This window comes from Mirounga leonina, unplaced genomic scaffold (genome assembly GCF_011800145.1).
Source record: "Mirounga leonina isolate KUSES-001 unplaced genomic scaffold, KU_Mleo_1.0 Mir_115, whole genome shotgun sequence".
NCBI lineage: Eukaryota > Metazoa > Chordata > Mammalia > Carnivora > Phocidae > Mirounga > Mirounga leonina.
Genome location: NW_023270268.1, coordinates 76208730 through 76236260, shown reverse-complemented (window position 1 = coordinate 76236260; position 27531 = coordinate 76208730). Strand labels below are relative to the sequence as shown.

Sequence of the window (27531 nt, the reverse complement as noted above, 5' to 3'; positions counted from 1 at the left end):
ACGTGTGTGTGTGTGTGTGTGTGTAAAATAGACATGCGAGGCTATTTCGTATGCTGTTCTCCTCACCCTAACAATTATCTATTCAATTCAGTTAATCTACTTCTGCATCAAAACCACTTCAACCTCATGCATTAAAACAGCCATTTTGTTTTCTCCCACAATTCTGTGACTCGGGAATCCGGACGGGGCACACCTGGGATGGCTGGTCCCTGCTCCACAGTGTTTGGGGCTTTGGGTGGGATGCCTCCCAGGATCCAGCAGGCTTACTCACTGCCATCCTGTTACCTCAGCATTCCTCCATCAGATTGCTTTCTCCAAGTGCTTTGTCATCTCCCGGGGCCTCTCCATGTGGCCTCTTTTTCTAGTTGGCTGGCCTGGACTTCTTACATGTGGCCCTGGACTCCCAAGAGCATAAAAGCAGGCCTTTTTAACACCTGGACTCTGAGGTCCCTAAACAGAACTGTCTCCACATTCCACTGGCCTGGCCCAGACGCACTGGGGCCAGGGAATGGACTGCACATCTCATGGGAGAGCGGCTCACACAGGGCACAGGGAGAGTGTGGACAGCCATCTTTGGAGACTAGCTAGCGCACAGTATATCATGAGGTGTTCCTGTGTTGTTCAGAACTTTCCAGAAGCAAGGCTTTTAGGGGTTGCTGAGATCTCTTTTGATACATTATTTTATTTAACCAAACTGCTGTTTGCGATCATAAGATGTATTAATAGACTCACAGTGTCTAGTAAGGCCACCTGGTATCCACATTGTGTCCTGCCCTGATCATACCTCTTTGAGAGCTGAATTTATTCCTGGGCACCACAGTGCATGATGTATATGGACAAACCGGCATGTGTTTGAGAAGTGCCACTAGCATGGTGAGGGGCCTCACAGAAGGGTTATGAAGAAGTGCCTGCAAGTACTATGCCTGTTTGCAGGAGAATGGAAGATTCAAATAAATAAATAAATATTGCTGTTGCAGGGAGGAGGTGTATCATTAATTTTGAATGGCTTCCAGAAGTAGCCCGAGGACTAATGGGAGGAAATCATCAAAGAAAGACTTAAAGCAAGGAATTCATTGATGCCTAATGGTCAAACCTGCCTAAGACAGAACAGAATTGACTTAAAAGCAATTGAGTTTTCTTTCCCTAGATATCCAGTTGATCAAATGACCATCATTAGCCCTTATAATACTTAGTTTCTATGTTAAAACAGGTTTCTTTTCCACCTCAGAGGGCATGAGCTTGTGGGGAGGCCTCCCACTGACCCTCCCCTAACAGCTTCAAATAGAGATATAATGGGTTTATTATCCTTCTAATCCTGATATTTGGGGAGGGACAGTTATTTTTCCATAACTTCCCAAGGACAAAAAACTATCCACTTTTTCAGAAAGGGAAAAAAGGAAAAAAATGATAAAGCATCAATTTTAACTTTTAACTCTCCAAGAAATTAAACCAAACATTTTCAACATCAGCCCATGGTTGCTAGATTTTGTAGACTTTTTACACCTGGGAGAAATTTTAAGCCACCATCAAATCCAACTCCTGTCCATTTTTCAATGAGAACACTGAGTCCAGAATTGCTCAGTGACTTCTCCAAGGTCACACAGAAGGTCAGTGGTAGAATAAGAATTAGAACCAAAGTTCTCAATCCCAGGTCAAATTCAATTTGCTTCAATCCAGTTCCAATAAATTAAACAAAAAGTACCCATTGGAGCTCAACCTTCAATGATACAGTGGGGAGAAAATATATATATATTTTTATATTATTTATTAAAATATTATATATATTTGTATGTCAAACTATAATAGAGCAAAATTTTAAAGTACATTTAAAGAGAATAAATCAGTAAATTGTGCTATTCAGAAATATATTTCATTAGAATCAGATCAACACAAAGTTTCTGACTTTAAGATGTAGGTAAATTACAGCTCAAAATTCAAACCTGTCAGTTTAATATGGGAGTCAGAGAAAATGTTTAGGGCTGGTTTATAGAACAATGTAAAGCTCTAAGTAAGCTTCATTGAAACCTTATTATTTATATGGGCCAGCAGAGTGAGAGTCAAATGTTCTTGGGAGTCCTGGGTCCATAAAGTGTCATGTCTCATTGCTTCCATCTTGGAAGGAAACCACAGCTATTTCTCACCCATGTCTCTTGCAGCATAACTGGCCTTCTTTTCATTCTGATGACTAGGACTCTACCCACAAGCAGTCACAGAATCTATGGATAGGGATAAACTTCTACGGAACAGTAGCTCTCAGATTTGAATATGCACACGAATCTCCTGGAGATCTTGTTAAAAATGCTGATTCTGACTCAGTAGGTCTGGGATAGTTCTGAGATGCTGCATTTCAGACAAGCTTCCAGGTTGCTGATGATGCTGGTCCAGGGACCACACTTTTAGTCACAAGAAGGTTCAGGTTGTCTGATCCATTCCTCCACCTTCATTTGGGTTATGACTAATGAGGCCAAATTATTTGAAGAAAAAGTGGGAAGTTTTGCTATCAATACCAATTTTGCTTATACAAATAAGCCATACCAGTCATTCAGAGCATTTATGGTGAATCAGAGAATCTTAGTATCCTAAAGAGGGTTCTCTTATATGAGCCCCCAAACCCTCTACTTTCAATGTAAAGTCTTTCCCCCTTATTCTATATGTAACACTGTAGCAGAGTTATCACTTTCACTGGTTCCCCTCAGTAGTTAGCTTGGTAGACCTCGGTGGTCCTCAGCCTTGGCTGCACACTAGAAATACTTGGGAGCCTTTGAACCCTTCCAGTGCCCTGTCCACACATTCCCCCCCCACCCCTGGGATCATTTAATCATAATCTATAGGTGTAGAATCCGGGGTTCAGTAGTGTTTAAAGCTCCCCAGGTGATTCCACCTTGCAGCCAAGGTTAACAACCACTGGTCCAGCTTTTTTCCCTATGCCCCTGGAAATATAGGACATACGGGACAAGCACAATAACCTAAATCCCTTTTCTAGTCCTCCTTTATTCCATGAATCTTTATTGAACATTGATTTTATGCCAGGCAATGGGCTCTATGCTGGGGAGAAACATTGCACAGGAAAAGAAGTGTAGCTGGGAGAATGTGTCAATGCTTACGAGGCTGGGCTTCTTACACATGCTTCCCACATTCCACTTGGGGCCTGATTCCTCCTGGCTAAAAAGGTGGGCCTTTTGATGCACTGCTCCTGGATCTGGCATCTCTGTTCTGACATCATTCTCCATCTTTCTAGAACCCTTGGGAAACTGCACTCTTGCTTTTGTGCACCTCACTGTGTTCTTGACTCCCTGGAATACTTATAAAACTTACTCATACATCCTAGCCATCCTCAAAAGAAGGAAAATCTAGGTTTTTTCCCCCCTTTCATGTGCCAACTTTATCTTTTCCCCTCTCTGTGTCTTTCTTTCCCAGGGTTGAGTCATTTGTGGTCTTCTCAACCCATGGAATATGTTCCTCTATCCTCAGTATCATGGTTTTGTCTATGTTGTGACAGGCAAGCCTTACTAGTCAGCCACAAATATACAAGAATGTTACTAAGGCCTTATCATAAGTGAGGTCCATGCACCTGCATAATTGGCATCATCGAGGGTCTTGTTTGAAATGCAGAATGTGAGGCCCCGACTCAGTTCCTGTTGAATCAGACCATTTAAACCTGACCCTTAGGCATTTCCCACACGTGTTCAGTTTGAGATGCTCTTGGGGGACTTTGAGGCATGGAGAGTTATTATGCATCTTATAATTTCACTCTCATCTATGGGTTTTCAGGTTCCCATTTGAAAATGTTGATTTATAGTTATTTCAGAGTTTAATGGCCCGACTAGTGCTCATATACTCAGTGTTCTTAACTAGAAGATGGTCCATAAACTTTGGGTTCTGGTTCCAGCAGCACCGCTGACATTCTGCTGTAAACACTGAATTTCCTAATTTGTCTGCTTGTTCCGTTGAAGGGCATCCCTCTCCCACACAAGCGTGGCAGTGAAGGTGCTTGTGAGTTGGGCCAAATTTTCTCCTTAAAAAGGCTTTGAAAGTGCTCAAACACTAGGAACAAGTGTTTGGTTAAGGTCCCAGAATTCTTGGCACATAAAGCATAAAGAGACAGTTTTGGATTGAAACTTCTTAGGGTAGTTGTTACTACTAGTGACCTTGATCACGGAAAAGAGCCTTCTTGACCCCTGATTTGGGGTAAAACTGCATGCTGATGGTTCAGCCAGTGCAAGTTAATACAGAATGTATTCCTGCCTTGCCACGAAGCTGAATAAGTTGACCTGTTGGGTAAAGTTCCTTAGTGTTGTCCACTTCAGCAATGGAGAATGTCTGCCAAGCGTGGTGATTTCGGATTTAGCAGAGTTATAAACTTTTCTTCATTTTGCAATAATTATCCAACAAGTTTAGCTGCTTCTTAAGAGAGTCTTAATTTCTAACAATAAAATTACATTCATGGAACAGCAGTTCTTAACCTTGACTATACATTTGAATCCCCAGGAAGCTTTAAAATATTTTGATTCCTGAGTATCTAAAGAGGGGGATGGGTTAGCCTGGTGATGGGTATTAAAGAGGGCATGTATTAAATGGAGCACTGGGTGTTATATGCAAACAATGAATCATGGAACACTACATCAAAAACTAATGATGTAATGTATGGTGATTAACATAACATAATATAATAAAATTAGATTTCTTTTTTTTTTTTAAGATTTTATTTATTTATTTGACAGAGAGAGTTAGCGAGAGCAGGAACACAAGCAGGGGGAGTGGGAGAGGGAGAAGCAGGCTTCCCGCCGAGCAGGGAACCCGATGCGGGGCTCGATCCCAGGACCCTGGGATCATGACCTGAGCCGAAGGCAGACGCTTAACGACTGAGCCACCCAGGTGCCCCTAAAATTAGATTTCTTTAAAAAAAAAGAGATGCTGACTTAATTGGTCTCAGTGGAGGCCTGGGTTTCAAATGTACATAGGCTCCTCAGGTGGTTCTGACATGTAGCCAGGTTTGAGAGGCACTGTCATAGAGGAAGTGCCTTATCTTCTGATTTACCCATGTTCACGTATCCAGTGAATCTAATAGCTGTGTCACATTATTAGATATGCTAAAAATCAGAGTCACCCACTCATTAGCTGTGTGCCCTTGAAAGAATCATCTAAATTTCATAAGCCTTGTTTTTTTCTTCTCTAAAATAAGGACCATTGGGGTGTCTGGATGGCTCAGTCAGTTGGCATCGGCCTTTGGCTCAAGTCATGATCCTGGTATCCTGGAATCAAGCCCCACTTTGGGCTCCCCACTCAGTGGGGAGTCTGCTTCTCTCTCTGCCTTTCCACCTGCTTGTGCTCTCTTCCTCTCTCTCTCTAATAAAATCTTTAAAAATAAAATAAAATAAGGACCATTATTACATTAGAGAGTAGTTGTGGAGATTTAAGTAAAACATATAAGATTACTAGGATGGTGCCTAGCATACGGTAAGCACTCAACAAAATAGGAGTTCTTACAAAGAACTGTGGACATGGCCCTCTGGTAGACATTTAGGAATAGAACTGGATCTCCTCCGAGTCTGGTGGTTGTACTACTATAGAGGCTTCTGTTCTCTACTGAGGCTGTGCAGTTGGACCCACAGGCGGTGCCTGGGATAAGATCAAGGAAAGCTCTGAAGAGGTCCCTCATTGTTCTTAGCTGTCATAAGATGAAACAGAATGGAGTAGTACCCACTTGCTCCTCAGGCAAGTAGAAACCCAGCCCGGAAACCTGTCAAAAATAGAACTAATAAAATATTAAAGGACATTCCAGGAGAAAGGAATGGGTCTCAAATTTGAAAATTAGATCTTCTCCCTTTTTTAAAAAGGGCAGGTGTTGACACTATGAGTTCATTAAGGCCCATGAAGCAAATTGAAGTAAATGTGTGCTGAAGGACACCCCTCACAGAAATCTAGGAACCAGCAATCTCTTGGATTGTTTTTTTTTAAATTTAATTTTAGGCTATTAATCAGAGATTTTAAAATACTTTCTCTGTTTTTCTTTTTAAAGCCTATTTATTTGAATGTGAACACAGGATGAACATACTTGTGTATGTATATATACATATATGTGCATGTGTGTGTGTAGCATGCATTTATAGCATACATTTAAATATAAATTAGGATTTTACAAATATGTAGTCACTTAGAACAAAAATAGGATTTCTGCAGGATCAACCATCGAATCTCTAAAATGTGACAGTAATATTAAAAGTATGAATTCAAGTGGAATCACTCCCTGGGTTCTCAGTCAAAATGCTGGCTCTTTACTTCTCTTGCAGAAACCACACCAAGGGTACCCATGCTTCCAAATTTGACTTTTTAATGCAATCCACATTTGACCACTGGCTGGCCTGAAAATCGCCCATTAAAATAGATTCTAAAATGTAGTCTTTTCTAAGTATTTGGGCTGCCCGTGGAATGATTTGAATATAATTTTTATGTAATGTTAACTGAGCCCTAGTCTAATTCTAAGCTGTCTTCCATTCTGTTGCCAGAGTGGCCTTTAGAAAACAGAGACTTGATTATGGTACTCCACTATTCAGGAAATCTTTAACAATTTCAAATCAATGTCCTTAGCTTGGCACTCAAGACTCCCATAAATCTGGCCCCAAACTACTCTCTGGTTCTGACCTTTCTTAGATGTCTTGTGATGCCCATCTCTGCATCTCTGTTCACCCTGTCCCTTCTTAGAATACTCTTTCCACTTTATGTCTGCCTTTCAAACCTCACTCATTCTTTACACTGCAGCTCAAGTCTACCTCCTGTATAGGACATCCCTGGCCCCCACCCAAGCTTATTATCATCCTAATTTTACTTCTGTCCTGCTCATTCTACTTCTCTGCTCTGTGCTTCCTAGAGCTTCTGTATTATTGCTATAGCATTAATTACCTTTTTCCCTGTGTTAGCAAGTGTTTGGGAAGTAACAGTGAATAGTGCTTAAGGGAAAGTAATATAGACTTTGAGCCAAATTAGACCTGAATTAAAACCCTCTGAGGCAAGTCGCCTAATTTTTCTGAATTTCAGCTTCTTCTTCTGTAAAGAAAATATAACCAAATGTGCATGGATTGGCAGGGGAGAGTATATAAGCATATGCAGTAAAGGCCCCCAATAAGAGGTAGCCATCATTACCACAATTATTCAGATAATCTCTCCAGCTAGTTCATCAACAGTCCCTTGCAGCATCTTACCCTCCATAGTGTCTTCTGAATTGAATGGAAGCAGCCCAAATTGATGACATCTGCTGCCTGGATCTCACTGAGCTATTAGTTTTTCAGCATCTGTTTTGCATTTCAGGAAGAAATGTCCATTTTTAGGCAACATCAACATTTTCCTGTGGCATTTCAGTATGTCTCAGTCCTGAAATGATTATAACTTGTGCTTGATTGAATCCAAGTCAGCAGAGCCATGGAGAACAGCCCAGCCCATGTGCACATCTACTTTACACAGGCCTATGAGAGAGTGTAGCCCTCTGTAAAAACACCAAGGAACACTATGTCAATTTTTAATAACATTGCCCTTTGCTCAGATGTTCAAATCATGGCAGTAATGGAGCTTGGGAAGCTCTTAATTATCCACAGTACTGCGAGACAAGGAGAGCACAGAGACCCTGATTTTCTCTGATGTCTAGAGTTCTGGTAAATACACAGGATGCACTCAGGATGTGTTTATAATGACAATTATTGACTCCCTTTTCTAAACTCCCAGTTTCCTTACAAAACTCAAGAAGAAGAAGCCACCATTTTCTCTGGTAGTTTCCAAATTATTTCCAATGGAAAGGAAAATTTTCTAAGTCACTATGCCTCATGAATCCCAAGTCTCTGTTTCAGCACCAAGGACAGAGCATCACTGGACTTAATGTCCCTTCATCTTATTTAATCAAAAATTTAAATGTTTTAAAATTTCTGCTCAGATTTTATGCAGTCACCTAGTATATTGGCTTTCTGAACACTAGTTATGTGTCAGACCATGATATGATATACAAAGCCTCACTAGCCAATTAGAGATCTCAAGGTAGAACTGAGGCAGGAGATGAGTAAGGGAAGCAGTTATAACACTATATGACAAGTGCTGTTACAGAGTTGTGTACAAGTCATGTGGGATCCAGGAGAGGGAATTCTAACTGATAAAGGAGTTGGCATTTGAGCTGGGTACCAAGAATTGAGTGAAGTTTACAACATAGAGAAGAGACTCCATGAAAGAATGAATGAGTGAATACAGTGTATTCAGGGACTTGTGGAAATGTGATTTGATGTGGCTGAAAAGTGGGGTGAGTGGAAGGTTAAAGTAAGAGATAAGGAATGGGCTAGGTCAAATCACCGCATACTTACATACCAAGCTAAGGGAGTTAAGCTTTATCCTGGGAAGACGGAGAGCCATTGAAGTGTATTGAGTAGGAACATGATCAGATCACATTTGTGTTTTAGAAAGATAGTTCATACAGTAGGAGAGAGACTATACTGAAAAGAAATAAGAGGGCAGAAGGGCAAGTAAGGGTGACATTTTTCCACATAGCCCTGGAAATGAGGAGTTGCTCCATCATAACCAAGGTTAGACAGGGAGAATTTACTTGGCCCAGCTCCCATTAGCTGTTCACCAATATTTCACATGTGCGTTATGTCTCTCCAGATTCTTCCAAGAAGATAAAGGATGTCTTGGCTGAGTTTAATGAGGGTGGGAGCCTCAAACAATATGACCCACATGAGGTAAGAACATTTCCATTTCAAGCCTTTAAAAAGCCCTATATTCTAACTTTTCCATAATTTGTTCCACTCTTAAAAATTTAGCTCATTTTAAAGAACTTGTTTCTCAACATATTTTCTCCTAAGTCTCAAATGAGCCATTTATATGTTTGCCAAGTTTAATGATTCTCTCACTGTCCTAGAAGACTACATCATACCTTCCTCTCTCTCTTCAAATCTTTCCCTTTTCCTGTCCTCATTCTCAGTTATCAACCATGCTTTCTACTTCACTGAGAAAATAGAAACAATCACAAGAGATCTTCCACAAGATCCTCACCCACCTCTGTACCTTTTTTCCTGTAACTAGGAATGAACTCTCCATGCTCCTAGTAAGTTCAGCTCCTCCAGGTATGCACTCATTCCCATCCTCTTCTAGTCTATTGACAGGCATTGCTCTCTCTGTATATATATCTCCTTCACATCAGCTTTCCACTATTTGTTAGGTTTTTCTCATCAACATATTAACATACTTATTTATCCTATATTAAAATTGTTCTCCTGACTCTAGTTTTCCAGTTACCTCATTTCTTTCCTGTCCTTATAGCAAAACTGTGCAAACAATTTGTCTATAGTCATTGCCTCTAATTTCTCTTCTTCCCACTTTCTTGAAAGCCCTTCAATCAGAGCATAACCCCCACTTCTCTACTAAGACCACTGGTGAGGATAGCCAAGGATCTCCATGTAGCTAAACTCAACAGGCATTTTACTCAACAGCATTGGACACAGTTGGTCAGATCCTCCTCTACTGTCTTTACTTGGATTTCAGGACATTGCACTCTCTTGATTTTCCTTTCATCCCTCTAACTTGACATTTTCACTAAAAAATCAAATTGCGATCTCAAACTTAACATGAGCTAAACTGAGCTCTTTGATCTTCCCCTGTAAAACCTGTTTTTCCTGCAGTCTTCCCCATTTCAGTAAATGACAATTCCATTCTTCAAGTTCTTCAGTCTAAAACTATGGAGTCATCATTGAGTTTTCCCTCTCACACCCCACGTCCAATTCATCAGCAAACCCTGCCACCTCTACCTTCAAAATATATCCAGAATCTAGTCACATCTTACCACAGGCACCGCTTCCACCCTTACCTGAGGCACCACCATATTTTGCCCAGGTTATTGTAATAGTCACCTAACTGGGCTCCTTGTTTCTGCTCTTGATCTTTAAAGTCTATTCTTCATGCTCATCCTGAGCAATCTGTTAAAACTTAAGTCAGATCATGTCATTGCTCTGCCCTACAATCCCTCATGGTTCCCCCACCCCCTACTCAGAGTTAAAATCAAGGTCTTTACCATCTGTACCTCCCTCTGCTCTCTAACCTCATCTCTTGCTACTCTCCTCCTCATTCCTTTCCAGCTGTTATTAGCCTTCTTGATGCTGTCAAACAAGCCAAGGTTGCTCTAACCTCAGTACCTTTGCATTTGCTTTTGCCTCTTCCTAGACTGTTTCTCCCACATATATCCACATTGTTATTTCCTCATCTCCTTCAAGCGTTTGCTCAAATCACCTTCTCCGTGAATATCACCTTCTCTATTTAAAATCTTAAGCCCTCTTTCCTGATGCTTCTTATCCCTCTATTCTGCCTTATTGTCCTCTTTAGTATTCCTCACCATCTGTTCTGCTATATATTTGTTCATTTTGGCATCCCCCATGTCCAGAGGAGTAATCTGGCTCATAGCAGGCACTCAAGAAATATTTGTTGAATGAATAAATGAATGCAAGACCTCCACTACTTTCAGATTCAAGTCATCTAATGTTTCTTGAACATCCAGGCACTGTGGAAGATATAAAGGTGAAGAAGCACTGTTCTTGCCCTCCAGAACTTACTTCCTATTGGCAGGCTCTGGAGTTACATGGCCTTAGGTTAGACTTCTACCTTTGATGCCAACCAGCAACGTGGCCTGAAATATTACACCTTTCTGAGCCTCACTTGCCTCATCTTTGACCTGAAGATAACAACAAACAAAGACATGGAAGTTTGCAGATGAGTGGATGGAATGAGATAATTTTTAAAATGTATAGGACACTTTAAAAATGGTACCCACTATTATTCCCCTTCTGGGCTCCTTTCCTCAGAATGTTTAAAACTCAGCTTCCTTTTCCCTGCTCCTGGGTCCTTTCATGAGGGCTAACTGCAGAAAAATGATCAGCAGGACAAACTTGGGACAAGACAGGTCACTTATTTATTCATATTGTCATCCTTTAAACGACCGTTGAGTCAACTCTGCTGCTGGGTACTGGCAGCGAACCAACAAAGCACATGTCCTCGAGGTTTACCTGAGCAGGGGTTTTGGATCAAATGTACCAATCCTCAGGAGAACGAAGCAGGAGGAAGGTTGCCCATACAGAGCCAGACTGAGAATGAACCATTTCAAAGAACATTCCTGTGGAGAAGCCATGCAGAGAAGATGGCAGAGCCAGCAAAGAACTCCCTGCCCCTCCCACCACCACCACCCCCCAGCTCCAAAAACACAGGAACAAAGAAGGGTGGGAGCTGCTAATCAGCCCATCAGTCCTGAGGCTGAAGAGTAGGAGAGGAACAATTTGGTCAGGGCTACTGAGGGTGTGAAGGCCCCAGGAACTTTCAGAAGCAGAGAGCAGCTTGGCTGTTATTAGCCTGCTGCCACCCCCGCCTCCATCAGGCTGGCCCCCACTCTTTGTACGCCTGGCACTGCTGTGTCCCAGGGAAGCTCTGTCACTCTGATTGTATTCTCTCTCACAGTGTGGCTGGCTTCTAGTAGGTGTAATGTCCCCGCACGTGGTTGGGGAAACAAAAAGAATTTAATTTCTCTTGAGCTTGATGGCTTACTGCTGCTAAAATGTCTCAAGAAAGAATGAGTTAGTTGTGGGAAGGGGCAAGTAGCTAGGAAAGCGAGGCCAGGAATACAAGTGCATCTGGCCGTGACAAGCAGGCCCCTGCCCATCAGTGCTGAGTGATTCTCTGGAGAACCGAGTACAGCAGACAACAGCCAGAAAGTGAAGCAGAACACAGTGGAGCAAAAGGGACAAGGTGGCTTGGTGGCCTTATGATCTTAGACTCAGACACATCTAAGCACAGAGCCCACCAGCTCTGCCACTTGCTTTATGACTCTGAGCAAGTTATTCATGTTTTCAGAATTTTTTTCATTCACCAAATGGCAGTAATAGTCACACCTCACACTGTTGTTTTAAGACTTAAATGAGATCATGTATATAAACTGCCCTATAGACAGTAAGCTGTCCATCTGGTTCCCCTCCCTTCTTGACCTGTGCAAAAATTCGCACTTGAAACAGATTGCAGAAACAGCAATTTCCCAGTTAGTTCCTATATGAAAGTGGCAGTTTCTGGGAAAAAACAGGCTTGCGTCATGACAGTGCCTAGCATGTTATTCCAGAGCAAAGACATGGCTCAGCATGCCTCATAGTGTTTGTTTATCTGGTTTGGGCATAGTAAACCACTTTCGACCCACATTCACTAACAGTTCCTCTGAGCCTGGCTTCTGCTCATAAAGAACTCACTCTCTCATAACTCAGATACAACTCTGAGAGTGGTACACAGTCACATTTTTTTGCATACTGTACTTGAGGTTCTTGGAGAGAGTGACAGGGAGCCATATGTTAGCACTGGGACCTGGAACAGACGCGGGAGCAGGAGCACTGGACTGGGAGTCAGAAGATCAGGCTTCTGGTTTTACTCTGCTGCTTGATGGCTGGGCACGTGACTGAACTTTCAGAACCTCAGTGACATGAGGAGGTCTGGGCTCTTCTGGTGTGAATGTCCTTTGTTTCTGGGCTTATTCTATGCCATTCCGTTCCCCTGAATAGGGTCATGAATGGTTGGACATGGGTTCAATCATCGTTTTCTGAGTTCTCATAATAGTTTGTCAGTACTTTTCCTGTACGCACCACTACTGATCCTGTATTGGAATTATTTCAACACCTGAGTCTCTTGAAGGTATAGACCTCTGTGTATGTTCCCCAAGGTGTTTCTTGTATGTAGGAGGTTCAGTACATATATATTGACTGAATAGACCCTACAGTAATTGATGACAGCCAAGGGTACAGCAAGAAACCCCACAGCCATTAAAATACCTATCAGGAAACACTGTCATATGTGATATGGGGATACTTAGATAAAATAGGATATTTCACTACCTTCCCAGATCTCTAGATGTAGTTGAGAAACTAAGGATATATTTATCATAAACAACTCTGTATTAATAAGAGGGCAGCTGATAAAAGTGTCATAGGACATGAACCGAAGTGGAAAAGTACAGAAATTCAGGTACAAGGGATCATACCAGGCTTCCTGGAGGAGGTGACATCTGGGCTGGACCTTAAAGGATAGCTAGAATTTTAACAGGTAGAGAAGGAAGCATTTTATGAGATACACATGGAGGCTTGACCAGGAAAGAACATGGAGATCAGTGTGGACACAGGGTAGAGGTACACATAGGGAATAATAAGAGAAAAGACCAGAATGATCTCAGAGCTTGAAGTAGTTATAAATCTAGGTTGGAGTGGGATTATGGGAGGGCTGTGAATCCCAGAGGACTCAAGGAGTACACAGGATGATCCCCTGGTGTGTGGGAACATTGCAAATTAGACCTTCTATGCACATTGATTTTTAATTATGTTAATCACCATACATTACATCATTAGTTTTTGATGTAGTGTTCCATGATTCATTATTCACATTGATTTTTATCTCATCTTTCTTCTATTTTCTAATTTCTTCTCTTGTGTATGTTTTATAGTATGTAATAGAGGAGCACAGTAGTACATGTATACAATTTATAAGTAAAGATAAATGGGAATGCATGCTCAAAATGTTATAGAGGGGCATATGACTTAAAACTGATCTCACCTCTCCCATGGGCAATTAGTAGGCATGGAATGTTTTTGAGTAGGAAAGCAATCTGTTCAGAATTGTGCTTTGGGAAGATCAATCTGGCAAGGATGGATGAGATGGGAGGACTGACAGATGCGGGTGGAGGCAAATTGAGAAGTATTGCAGTGGTCCAGGTAGGAGGTACAGAACAGAAGTCTGAAACCAGGGAACACCGGGCCTCTATAGCTTCTCGTCTGGGTGGAGGCAGCTGGACAGTGGACACACAGAAAAGACCTGGAGGTGACAGACGTGGCAAAAGAACAGTGAATAAAAGGAAGGGACAACACCTAGTCTCCAATGACTGGGAGTTCAAAATGGAGCCTGGTATTGTCAGTATTAGCAGAAACTGCAGGGTCAGGAAGAAGAGCTGGTTGAGGGAGGGAGTTAATAGAAGCTGAGAACTTGAGATCTTCTCATTCAGCACTCACCATCTGCTGAAGAAGAAACTGAGGTTCACAAAGAGGGGAAAATAGGGTAGAGCTGAGACCAGTCACAAGGTCCCCTGAATCCCACACTGCTCTTGTTTGATGATCTTTCAACTTTGGTTTTTGAAGAGCGTTATATTAGACTTGGTTTAACTAAACTTGCTCTTTTTAAAAATCATTTAGTATAGTCTGTTTTCCAGAAATATTTTCTGCTGATAGTTCTCAATTTGATAAGATTAACAGGACACTTTGGGGCTCAAAACTACTGTTGACCCTTGAGTAACGTGGGGGTTAAGATTGCTCTACCCCAACATAGTCGGAAATCCACATATAACTTTTGACTCCCCAAAAGCTTAATTACTAATAGCCTACTGTTGATTGGAAGCCTTACTTTTTTTTTTTTTAAAGTTGGAAGCCTTACTTTTAACATAAACAGTTGATTAACACATATTTTATATGTTATATGTATTGTATATACTGTACTATATTATACAATAAAGGAAGCCAGAGAAAGGAAAATGTCATTAAGGAAATCATAAGGAAGAGAAAATACATTGACAGTGCTGTACTGTATTGAAAATTTCCACAAGTAAATGGGCTTATACAGTTCAAATCCATGTTGTTCAAGAGTCAATTGTACATTGTAAACAATGCTTGTCAATTTAAATAGTGTGAAGGAAAAGACAATGCAAAAAGAGCCTTTTAAAATATAACAGTACCATCAGCAAATAGTCAAATCAGAGAATGAAGAAAACCAAAATAGCACAACAACATGGAAAACAAAGTTTAAGAGAGGATGGAATGCTACAGAGAAGCCAAAGATGAGCAAGTCAGAAAAGAGACAACTGAATTGATGACTTTCAAGAGAGTGGGTTCAGAGGTGATGGGCTAGAACCCAGACTAAATGGGACTAAAGAGGTAACAGGCTAGTGTGGTCTGGCCAGGGCACATAGAAGGGGAAGAGAAGAAGGACAGGCTAGTAACTCGAGTATCCAGCCATTTCTTTGGAACAGTGACTTTGAACATGCTTGCAGGCAGAGAAGCAGATGCTGGGAGATGCCTTCAGATGGAGAGAGGGTGGAATCAAGGGTCATAGTGGGTAGGTTCCACTTGGAAAGTAGGAGGAAAAGATTTTGCTCTTGCAGACTGATACAGAGGAGGATGTGTGGGGCAGAACACTTGGGTGATGAGGCTGTGGAGACAGGGTCAGAAAGAGAAACACAGAGACTCAGGGGTAGAAAAGATAGAGACATATTGGTGGTAGTTGTCACAAGAAATACGAATCTAGAGATCCCTTAATCTGCTAGGAGCCTGCATTATCCTCTGTCCAACCAAATCAGGCTTCCTCCACTCTGCAAAGGATAGCCTGGAGCAAGTAGAAACTGCCTTGTGAGCTCCCTCCCAATGGGGTCAAGAGGGCATCGCTTGTTTTTAGGGCCAAAACTTTGTATTCCAGACCTGGATGTATATATTTAAGCCAGCTCATGGTTCTGGGAAGGCTCCCAGATTTTCTAGAAGAGACAAGGGGTTAAATGCTATCAACATTTTGGAAGGAGAGCCAAGTAGGCTCCCAAAAAGGGATTTTATTCTCATGGCTGTTATTATTTACAAAAGCCTTCACAGCAGATCTTAGAGTAGAGCTTCCTCAGTGATTTCCAGGAGCATCTGCCGATTTGATGAAGAATCTGATGCCATCAGAGCACGAGCCAGTGATGACTCACTGCAAACTGTCTTTGTTGAGTGTTTGCTGAGTACAGCAGCCCTTTCTGGCATGGTTGCTCCCAGCGCGGGACCAGAAGCCAGGCAGTAGTGGGAGAGATACAGCAGGGAGAGGTTCTAGTTTTTGGCTTGTTTCTTGATTCTACCTTCTGTCCTTGGCTTCCTGCTCTTCTCCCAGTGCCTAAAACCTTCACAAGGACATGTTTTGAGAGCAGCTGAGCCATCACATACCCTCTCCTGTTCTCTTGAGGTTCATCCAGGGAAGATCAGTTATGAAAGTAATGAAGGATGGAACCTGTCTTTTCCTATTTTCTGAGACCTGAACACTCAGGAGACACCACAGAAGAACCATCTTTCCATCGTATTTTCCACTATGTCCTTCTTCATCTTCACTAAGATTCCAGGGCACAGACCAAGTCCTGCTCATTAGAGAGCAGTCTGGCTTGTGGGCCTCGACTCAGGCAGAGCCCTTCTCTGTGGCCTCCACTCCCAATGCCCGTTCCCCATCACCCCCTTTCTACCTAGTTTTAGACACATCTTATTACAGAAGCCTCTTGCAAGCCCCAACATGCAACCACCAGTGTCATCTCTTTCTTGCATCCTGTCCCCTGCTCCCTGTGCTTGTTATTCTCCATCACTTCCTGGCCTTTTCATTCCTGCACCCACCAAGTCCCACACTTCCTTCTACTTCCCTTTCATTTCTCTTGCCTGCCTGCCCCCTCCCCAGTTTCTCTGTCCTCTTTGTTTCTTCTCAGCCAATTAGCTACGATGTCTTCAAGCTGTTCATGAGGGCGTACCTGGAGGTGGACCTTCCTCAGCCACTGAGCACACACCTCTTCCTGGCCTTCAGCCAGAAGCCCAGGCGGGAGACCCCTGACCACCCAATGGACAGGGCCAGCAATGAGGCCGGTGGCCCAGGTATGTAGACCAGTGTTACCCAAGATAGAAAGGAGATTTTGTAGCTCTGATGCATTTGCCACAGGCACAGCTGCATTTCTAGCGGGTGCCCTGTGCATAGTAACTTCCTTATGGGGTGTGAATGGGGATCAGGGCACCAGGACTCCTTTCCCCATAGGTCCTCACAGGAAGCCGTGTCTGATGGCTCTCTCAGAGGAACAAAGAGGGGCAAAATTCCTGCCCTCAGGATCAGAGGGGACAATGGGGAGGAGAGGAAGCCCAAACAAATGCATGGCAGGGGAAGAGAACCTTCTGCAAAGACTGCAAGAAGCCTTTGGAGGGAGCACCTTCAGGTCATGTACCCAGGCTGGAATGAGCCCAGGAGTGGCAGAGGAAGGGTAAGGTGTGGTCACTGTCTTCTTGAAGCTTGGGCTGTAATGAGGGAGACATAGCCAACCCCAATAAGTCAGCATAAACCCAGCTGACACTCGGAGACACACAACTCAAGTGATCCAGACCCCATAGGAAGGTTCCCTACCTGTCTCTCTAAGAAGCTAGAGAACATGAGCTGGTCCTCAAACCTTCTTCTTACTCCCCAGATACCAACATACAGAATGTGGATAATGCTGCCAAAGCAGATGAGGCCTGTGCCCCTGATACAGGTAAGTCTTTATAATACTAGATTTGCGGGGTGGGGTGCAGTGGAGAATACCCCATCCTTGGGAGGAGGGGTAAATCTAACCAGCAGTTTGTCTCCGTGTCATTGTAAATCCTTTAAGCAGATCTTGTCGGCCTCTGTCTTTGGGGCCTTTACCACTCAAATGTGCTGGGATTCTGAGGCTTGATCAGGCTTTTGCTTCACTTGCCCTGAAACAGGGCGGCTCATTACTTATTTACTTCTGTTGGGGCTGCCTGGCCAGAAAGGGGAGAAGGGGAACCTTCTCGGGAGAAAGTATATGATGGGAGTTTGAGTGAGTGTGTGTGTGCCTGTGTGTGTGTGTGAGAGAGAGAGAGAGGGAGAGAGACGCAGAGGCAGAGACAGGCAGAGCATGTACGTAAAGAAGTGGCTCTAGGGCTGAGATACAGATGACTCTGCCTGTGGATGGTTGAAGGTGGGTAGGGCAAGAAGGTAAGAGTGAGCTCAGATGGACAAAACTGTATAGAGCTGCACTACAAGAAATGGTAAAGGGAATCTTCTTAGTAGAACTGTACCATATGGAAACCTGGGTTTACATACAAGAATGAAGAGTGCTGAAACTGATAACCACATGGGGAAATACAAAGAATATTTTTCTTATTAGTTAAATATCTTTGAAAGGCAATTAACTATCAAAGCAAAAAAATGACATTGTGTTATGCAGTTTCTAACATATGTAGAAGTGAAATGTAGAACACTAGCACAAAGGCACAGCTGGGAGAATTGGAGGTATTTACATGCCCTGGTTTTAATAAGTCAGGAGGAGGAGCAAGGTGAAGCAGTTAACATTATTTTCATCTATTTGCCAGGGACCTGGAAGGATGAGAGAATATTTTCAAGTGGATACTAGATGTAGTTCTAATCTTTTTTCTAGTCATGGCAAAAAGGGCAACTGGAAGGATTATAGAGTTTTCAGGGTATAACTGAAGGACTGGTGAGAGAAAAAATTTACTGTGGATGAAAAGCAGAGCACAGTTGGGAAAGGAAAGTTGCCTCTGGACCAAAAGCTCAGCAAATTTCAGGCTTCTCATAGAGCTCCACGAAGCAAGGATTACGAGCATCGGTGCCTTCCTGAGGCCTTCAGGGGCAGCATCAAGGCAAGACTCTACAAAGTATGGCTCACCCACCTGCCCTTCCCAGCATCCACCCACCCATCCTATGTCCATGGCCGCTTGGGTAAATGGATTTAAGTTATAAATCAGTCTTAAATCATATGTGGAATAGCAGAGGCATGTTATGACATAAAGCATTCTCATAATAGGAAGAGAAGGGTGAAATTGGAAACCTTGAGATTCTAAACTCTGAGTAAGAAAATCAACCATGACAAGCATTTGGACCCAGATTCTTTACCCAGAGACTTTCTTAGTCCAAGTATCTGGAACTTCAAGAGGAACTTGAGAGAAATTGTACTTCATTCCCTGAGGTTTCAAATTGTCTGGGTAGGACTTGTTTTAGTGGCTGAAATTTCTGAGTAACCAAGGAAGGACTTATTGGGGATGCTGTCATTACATGATATTTGAGAAAAGGTAATCGATGTTGATAATGGAACTTGGCTGGTGTATTTGACCACCAGGTTTATTTGCAACATTTGTATCATTCTGGGTCTGAGAGCAACTTCTAGAGACTTCCTCCTGGAGAAGTGATTTGTGATGTACCATATTCCTTGTGTCTGGAGGATATCAGTTTCCTGTGGTCAGATAATAAAAGGGTAATGATCTGACTGCTGGCCCAGGGAGGTATATAGCATTTTTTCATCTTTTGTGACTTGAAATTTAAAGTAGAAAATCCTTTTCCTGTTAGGCCGTCTTCCATGGATGTCTTAATTAGATGCCCCAGTTCACCAGAAACAGGAATGTAGGGACAGACGGATACCACAGAGAGGGGCCTCTGCCAATAAGGAAGAGCCAAGTTCTGGTATCACCTTAGATCAGGCCATCTGTTAAAAATCCCAACCTTTTCCTGTCGCCCAAGCAGAAGCCAGAGGAAACTAGATTCTCATTTGCTATGGCTTATTTAGGCCTATGAGAGCAATCTCCAAGCTAGGATCTAGAACAACCCAGTTCAAGTTACTCATTTCCAGAACCCGGTAGGTGAACGGTTGGGTCCATAGGCACAACAGAGAGAGGCTTTCACTAAGACCAGACATAGACTCAGAGCTTTGAGCAATCTGTCACTGTCAGGATGTCAGCTAGGAAAGCCTGAATGCACCCTTCCCTCAATGCCCAGGTCTAAATGGGTTAAACGATGTGAACTTTATTCTCCTGGTTTTTATTTCGGTCTTCAGGCTCTTGAGATATTTCAGCAACTTGGAATATTGAACTCTCAAGGACAGTCCTTCAGTTGTTTCTTAGTTTTTCCCAATTATAAAAGTAACACAGTTACACTGCCAAAAATTTGAAGAGTACAAAAAAAAAGAAGGAAACAACAAAATCACCCATAATTTACCAATGAAGTTACACACATGCATGCATACACGTATCCTTGTAGGTTTTTTCTATACATTTTTTTACAGAATTGGAATCAGACTCTACATATTTGGGAACCAGCTTTGTTTTTCACTTAATATTATACTCACAAACATTTTTCATGTCATTCAAGACTTTTAGTAAAGATCAATTTTAATGCAAGTCCTCTTTCCACAGATGAAAAATCTGAGGTTGAATATAGTAAGCCCACTCGTGCAAGATCACACACCATTTAGCACAAACCCAGAGCTAGAAACCCAGTCCTCTGCCTCTAGCTTGATTTTCTTTCCACTATGCAACACTGCCCAACTAGAGGCAACAAGTAATACAGAGACTAAGAGAGAAGGTGGAACTAGTCAGGCCTGCCTAAGAACCCTCAAGCAAAAAGGTTTATGACATGGCACCTAGACAGAACTTCTGTAATCTGGAAGACGGTGTTAGTCTTTTATTACTCATGGTCCCTGAGGGATGTACTTAGATGGCCATAGGTTGGGAGTGTTTTACATAAGGCAGCTTGAGGAAGAAAAGCACTAGTAGGACTATGTGCCCCTCAGTCCTTCTGTACCCCAGCATTTCCATGACTGGGGTGAACAGTACATCTTAGAACAGTGGTTCAAGATCCAGTCATAGTTCTGGTAATCCAAGGATCTTTGGAAAAGGCTGTAATAATGTTTTAAAACAGCTTTGGTGAGGTATAATTGGCATAAAATGAATTGCACATGTTTAAAGTATACAATTAATAATTTTTTCCATATGTATACACCTATAAACCAGGACCACATTGATATAATGAAGATGTCTATCATCTCCAAAGTTGCCTTATAATCGCTTTCTCCCACCCTCCCTACCACCACCTGCATCTCTGTACTATCACTGATCTGCTTGCTGTTACTATAGATTAGACTGAATTTTCTATCTTTATACATAGAATCATACAGTATGTACATTTTTTGGTGTGGCTTCTTTTACTCAGCATAATAGTTTTAAAATTTATCCATGTTGTTGTGTGTATCAATAATTAACATATTTTTAATGCTGATTAGTATTCCAATATATAGGCGGATATTCCAAATTTGTTTATCCATTCACCTCTTGATGGACTTTTGGGTTGTTTCCAGTTTGAGGCTATTACATATAAAACATGAATATTCTTAGTACACGTCTTTATGTGGACAGCTTTCATTCCTTTTAGGTAAAGATCAAGGAATAGAAAGTTTAGGATCATTATGTTCTTGTGATGATATCACCTCTCCATTATGAAATGACTCCCTTTATTCCTGGTAATACTCTTCGCTTTGAAATCTACTTTATTATAATTATATTTATAATTAAGGTAGCCATTCTAGTTAACTAGAGTTATAGTGATATCTTCCTCCATTCCTTTAATGTATTTGTGTCTTTATATTTAAAATGACTTTTTTATAGGAAACATGTAGTTGGTTGGGTCTTTTTTTATCTAAGCTGACAATCTCTGCCTTTTAGTTAGAATTTTAGAACATTTAAATTTACTGTGATACTTAATATCATTAGGTTTAAAAGTACCATCTTGCTATTTGGTTTTTTTCCCCCATCTGTCCTTTCTTTCCCTTTTGCTCTTTTTCTGTCTTCTTTTAATTAGTTGAATTATTATTTCATTTATCTCCTTTTTAATATTATTAGCTATAACTCTTTGTTACATTATTTTAGTGACTTTTAACTATCACAGTCTATGTTCAAGTAATATTATTCCACTTTGCATATACTATATGAAATTTACTGCAATAGGGGCGCCTGGGTGGCCCAGTCGGTTAACTGTCTGCCTTCGGCTCAGGTCATGATCCCAGGATCCTGGGATCAAGCCCCACTTCGGGCTCTCTGCTCGGTGGGGAGCCTGCTTCTCCCTCTCCCTCTGTCTGCTGCTCCCCCTGCTTGTGCTGTCTCTCTCTCTGTGTCAAATAAATAAATAAAATCTTCAAAAAAGAAAAAAGAAATTTACCTCAGTATACCTCCATTTCTTCCACCTAGGCCTTTGTGCTATTGTTACACATTTTACTTCTATGTATGTTAAATTATAAACTGTACAACCACGTTGTTATTATTTTTGCTTCAGTAGTTAATTAGCTTTTATTAAAGAGATTGAACTAATAAAAATACTTTTTATCTTTACCCATGTGGTTACCTGTTTTAGTACTCTTTATTCTTGTGTATAAATCTAGGTTTCCATATGGTATAATTCTACTAAAAAGATGTTCTATATCATTTCTTGTATTGCCGCTCTGTACAGTTTTGTATATCTGAAAAATTCTTTATTTTGCCTTTTTTTCCTAAGGATATTTCACTGTGAGTAAAGAATTCTAGGTTGACAGGGGCATCTGGGTGGCTCAGTCAGTTATGCATCTGCCTTCAGCTCAGGTCATGATCCCGGGATCCTGGGATTGAGCCCCAAGTTGGGCTCCCTGCTCAGAGGGGAGTCTGCTTCTCCCTCTCTCTCTGCCCCTCCCCTCCATTCATGCTCTCTCTCTTTCTCTCTGTGTCTCAAATAAATAAATAAAATCTTAAAAAAAAAAGAATTCTAGGTTGACAGATTTTTTTTTCTTTTAGTATTTTAAAGGTGTTGTTCCATTAGCTTTCAGCTTGCTTTCTTTCCAGTGAGAAAACTACAGTCATTCTCATCTTTGTTTGTCTCTATATAAGGTGTCTCTTTTCCTCTGGCTTCTTTTATGATTTTTTTCCTTTATCACTGATTTAATCAACTTGATTATAATGTTCCTTGGTGTAGTTTAATTCATGTTTCTTGTGTTTGGGGTTCGTTGAGCATCTTGGACCTGAGATTATATAGCTTTTATCAAATATCAACAAATTTGGAAGAATTTCAGCCATTATTTCTTCAATTTTTTTCTACTTCTTTCTCTCTTCTTCAGGTATTCCAATTACATGTCTATTTCAAGTTGTCCCACAGTTCACTGATATGATACTTTTTTTTTTTTTTTAGTCTTTTTGGATAGTTTCTATTGCCATGCTTCAAATTCACTAATATTTTCTTCTGCAATGTGTAATCCACTGCTAATCCTATTCAGTGCATTTTTTTCATTTCCCACACATCATATCTAGACAATTGTTGGGGGCATTTTTTACATATCTTTTATGTCTCTTCTTAACATATGCAATCTTTCCTCTAGCTTCTTGGACAGATGGAATACACTTGTAATAATTATTGTAAAGTTTTTATCTATTGTATCACTGTGTCATTTCTGGCTCCATGTCAATTGCTTTTTCTCATTATTTTGCGTATTTTCTTCTTGCATACCTGTCATTTCTTTGTTAAATGCCAGACATTGAAAATTTTACATCATTGGGTGTTGGATATTTTTGTATTCTTATAAAAATTCTTGAGGTTTCGGGCACCTGGGTGGCTCAGTTGGTTAAGCGACTGCCTTCGGCTCAGGTCATGATCCTGGAGTCCCTGGATCGAGTCCCGCATCGGACTCCCTGCTCGGCAGGGAGCCTGCTTCTGCCTCTGACCCTCCCCCCCTCATGTGCTCTCTCTGTCTCAAATAAATAAATAAAATCTTTAAAAAAAAAAATTCTTGAGGTTTGTTTTGGGGCACATTTAGGTTACTTGGAAATACTTAACCTCTTTTGGGTCAAGCTTTTGAAGCTTTGTTAGGCAGAACCAGAGAGGTATTTACTAATTTCACCCAACTACCAAAGCAAAACTCTTCCAAGTACTCTACCTGATGCTTCTTGAGATATGGGGGTTTTCTACCTTGGTTGGTGAGAATAGACACTATTCCTGCATTCCAGGGATTGTTCCTTCCAATACTGATTCTTTCCCTAGCCTCAAGTAGTCTCCTTACACATCTGTGCTAATTGTTACTTGGCTGAATAACTGAGGGAAACGCTCCACTGATTACTCACAGGAGACCCTCTATAGATCTCTGGAGTTCTCCCTGTGCAGCTTCCTCCTCTTTGGTGCACTGCTCTGTGAACTCTAGCCACATGGGACTCCCCAGACTCCAAACTCCGCCTCCTCCACTCAGAGAGACTTCCAGGATCTTCCTGGGTTCCCCTTCCCTGTGCTGCAGCCTAGAAACTCTTTCTGGACAGTAAAATGTGACAATTACAGTGATCATCTCATTGGTTTTTTATCTCTTGGGATCACCATTTGGTGCTACCACATTCAGTGTCCTATGAACCATTGTTTCATGTTTTTTGTCCAGTTTTTAGTTGTTTCAATAGAAGGGTAAATCTGGTACTGTTATTCCAATTTAGTCAAAATAGAAGTCATTGTAATAGCGTTTTAATGGATGGATAATCTGAGGATGTAACAGTAACTTGAGGTATAATGGGCTATCCAGTACAAAGGATTTCTCACATTTGTCTTCTATGTTATTATGTTTTTTCCTAACTTTTCCTCCAGTGATGATTTTAATACTTCTGTTGCATATGTAATTTTATTGCCATTTCCCCCATCTCATTATCTTTTTTTTTAATCTCATCCTATTATATTTTTGTCTCAACTTGCTCACCTGTGAGGCTTTCTGCCTAGAGGTTATATCTTCTTGCAACCTCCTAGGGTCTTGTCCAGTAGGAAATTGTTTCCAAAGGTCTGATTTTTGGAGACTTCAGGATGGAGCTTCCTTTCCTTGTCTTGCAGCTTTGTTTCATAAGCTCCATCTTGGTCTCTTTACAGGGCCCCTTGTAGCATACATAGAATGTCGGTGAGACAGTGGTCTCACCCCCTGTCCATCTGGATCATGGTTAAGTGCCTTTTCAGACCACGAAACTCGTAGGACTGGTAGGCTTTCATGTGGCACAGCTCTATGGCGTGACACGAACTGTTTTCCTTTGCATGGCACTTTGGCTCTCTGAACAAAAAGTGTACTGGTAGCATTGCCTTCCCCAGCAGGCATTACTGTCAGGGCTATCTCTCTCTGCCCATGCCTTCAGCACTCCATTACTTAGTGGTACAACACCTACCTGGATTTTCCACTCCCAGTCTTCCTCTTACTTTTCCCCATGTTTTCTCTGAGTTGCACCCTCTTCCTGGATATTAAGAGATCATTTCTGATGGGCATGGATCTGGAGAGACTGGGAGAAGAGAGATGGCCCTTAAAGTACCTCAAGAAAGTATAATTCACACAGTAAAGTATAGGTGCCCAGTTTTCTCATTAGTAATAACCTCATGTTTCTGAACTAGAGGACAAAGAGTATAAGAGAGACAGCATTTTCTTACCTAAGAGAAGGAAAACTCCAGAGGGAAAACTTACTCTATTTCTGTGGTATGATAAACCACTTTCTGCATTTTCTTAATCCAATTGATTAGGCTTGCAGCTAGTCAAAGTTCTTCCTAGTTTCTGGAAATTTGTTGATTGTTGATCCCAGTTTTCTTTTTTAAATATTCATCTTCTTATTTATCTTTAAATGTATTTGAGAAGAAAATTGTGAAAAGGTATATCGGTAAATGACCAATAGTCTGGATTTTGGAATCCTAGCCAAAATTCTACAAACTGAGTGTGTTCCCAGACAGTTAGGCTAAATGACATGTACCTGTTGGCTATTGATATTACTAAAAATCACTGTCATCTTTTCTGAAAATTCACAGGGTATAGGTGAATTTCTTACAAGGTTATAGAGTCTTGAAAGGATCAGAATGAGGTCCATTCAGAGAGTATGAACTCCACAAACTAGATTTCTAGGGCCACTGATTTGATCATATTTAAGTAACCAACACTTTTGAGGACACTTGTATAAAATTCTGGCCTCTATCAAGAAAATGATGGAGCAACAAAAGGGGTTTAATATTTACCAAACATTAAGTGTCTTTGGATGGTTTCCTTTTGCCTATCACAGAATCAAAGATCACCGAGAAGCAAGTGCCAGCTAAAGAACAGGTTGCTGCAGCCCCCCTGGGAAACGCTGTTGCTCCAACTCCAGGCTCAGAATCCCCCATAGTGTACCTGAAGGATGTCGTGTGTTACCTGTCCCTGCTGGAGATGGGGAGACCTCAGGATAAGCTGGAATGTAAGTGCTCGCCCTGTCAAGGGGTTTCAATTTTTTCCTAGAAGATCTAGTACCTTGTCCTTCATTCTAAGCATGCTGGAGATTGATCTGGGATTGTGGGTATTGGTGACCCTTGCTTGGAGAAAGTGCTTCTGTCCTGTCACCAGCAGTGGTCTGGACATTTCTTGGCAATCCACATTGGCAGACAGTACTAGTTATATGGAGAGTAGGAAGTGCATCTGAGACCTTGCTATTGAGAATCAGGATTTGGAAAGGGGAGAAGTCTCTACAGGGGGCCAGGACTCCCTTCTTTTGCTGGCAGGACTTCCTAAAAGCCTCCAACCAGAAAGTTCCTACCTTCCCTTATTTTTCAAGGGGGGATATTCAACAGCTATCTTCCCCCTCTTATTCTGTACCCAAGCAGCTCTTTATGAGGAATTCCTTTTTCTTGATCAACCTCTATCTTTTAAAGGTTACTTCTATTTCTTCACCCACCCCCACCCCAAGTTTTTTGGCCTCTAGAGAAAAGGGACTAGTTAAGTGAGGGAGTTGAGCTTTGTTCCATAATGTGACTAACATAGGTTTCAAAAACATATCTTCAGAGAGAGAGAGAGTAATGGCTGGTGGCAGAAAGGAAAGCCCACAGTGGCTGAAAGAGCCTGCAGTCTTGTAGAAGACTCACTGCAGGGATGGTCTCCCCCACCTCCGTGAGCCTAGAGGCAGACTTTTTAAAAGAGGAGATAATAGGACCTTGTTAAAAAAGATATATTGTTTTGGCCCCTCTTGGGAACTTAGTAGGTATTAAGGGAAAAAACATACACATCATAGCAAAATAAAAATTCCAGTTAATAAGAAGGCTAGTCAATAAAGCTTAAACACTAACAAGGAAATATCTGGCAAAGGTTAACCCTTGCCAAAACCAAAATGAAACAGTTCGCTCATTAGCTGAGCTTAAAATCTCCCCCATAGTTTTGAGGTGTTAACAGTTGCAAGTCTGAGTGCTAATTTGGTGGCAAATATAGCAGATTTCTGTTTCTTTTGGCTAATGTTAAAAGTGAAATGTCAAACTATTTCCAACATTCAGCTGGATTTTGAGTTTCAGGCATTGTATTTGTTCATAATTACCAGAGAGGACGTGGCAGATTTTTTCATATTTGTGGCTCTCAGACTGAGTCTTGTAATGGCAATAAAAGAAACTGCATTAAAAAAAATACTTTTTGTTACGGAAAATTTCCAACACAGATAAAAGTAGAAAGCACAATGAACTTCCGTATACCCATCAGCCACCTTCAGCAATTACCTGCTTATAATCAAATCACATTTTATTAATACGTCCCATGCATTCCCTCTGCCCCAGAATATTTTGAAAAAATTCCAGACATCCTATAATTTCACCTGTAAATATTTCAGTATGTACCTCTAAAATACGACTTTTTCTTAAATATAACCCCAGCACCATTATCACATTGAAAAATGATTCCCTACTATTGCCTGTAGGCAGTAGGAGGCAGAGCTAAAGTAAGAACAAAAGCATTCATTTAGGGCCTCAGAATAGCAATTTGGGGAACACAGATTTGGGCAGCAACCCAAATAGTGTCCCTCCCAGGGAACAAAAGTCAAGGGTATTTACAGACAAAAGGGAATGCTTGTATATGTTGTTTACAGAGAATTTTGATTGGTGTTGATGGCAGAAAACTAATCTTGACTGAATATAATTGGTGACTGA

General features: G+C 41.4%; 1 protein-coding gene across 1 annotated transcript in view; it reads left to right on the top strand.

Moving 5' to 3' along the window:
- DGKG (diacylglycerol kinase gamma) overlaps nt 1-27531 on the top strand; it is a 208205-nt gene that overhangs the window by 38562 nt on the left and 142112 nt on the right. The window contains exons 3-6 of the mRNA XM_034999770.1: nt 8638-8714; nt 16520-16682; nt 17261-17323; nt 25656-25826. Coding sequence (XP_034855661.1) covers nt 8638-8714; nt 16520-16682; nt 17261-17323; nt 25656-25826 — 474 coding nt within the window. The remainder of the gene's footprint in view (nt 1-8637; nt 8715-16519; nt 16683-17260; nt 17324-25655; nt 25827-27531) is intronic.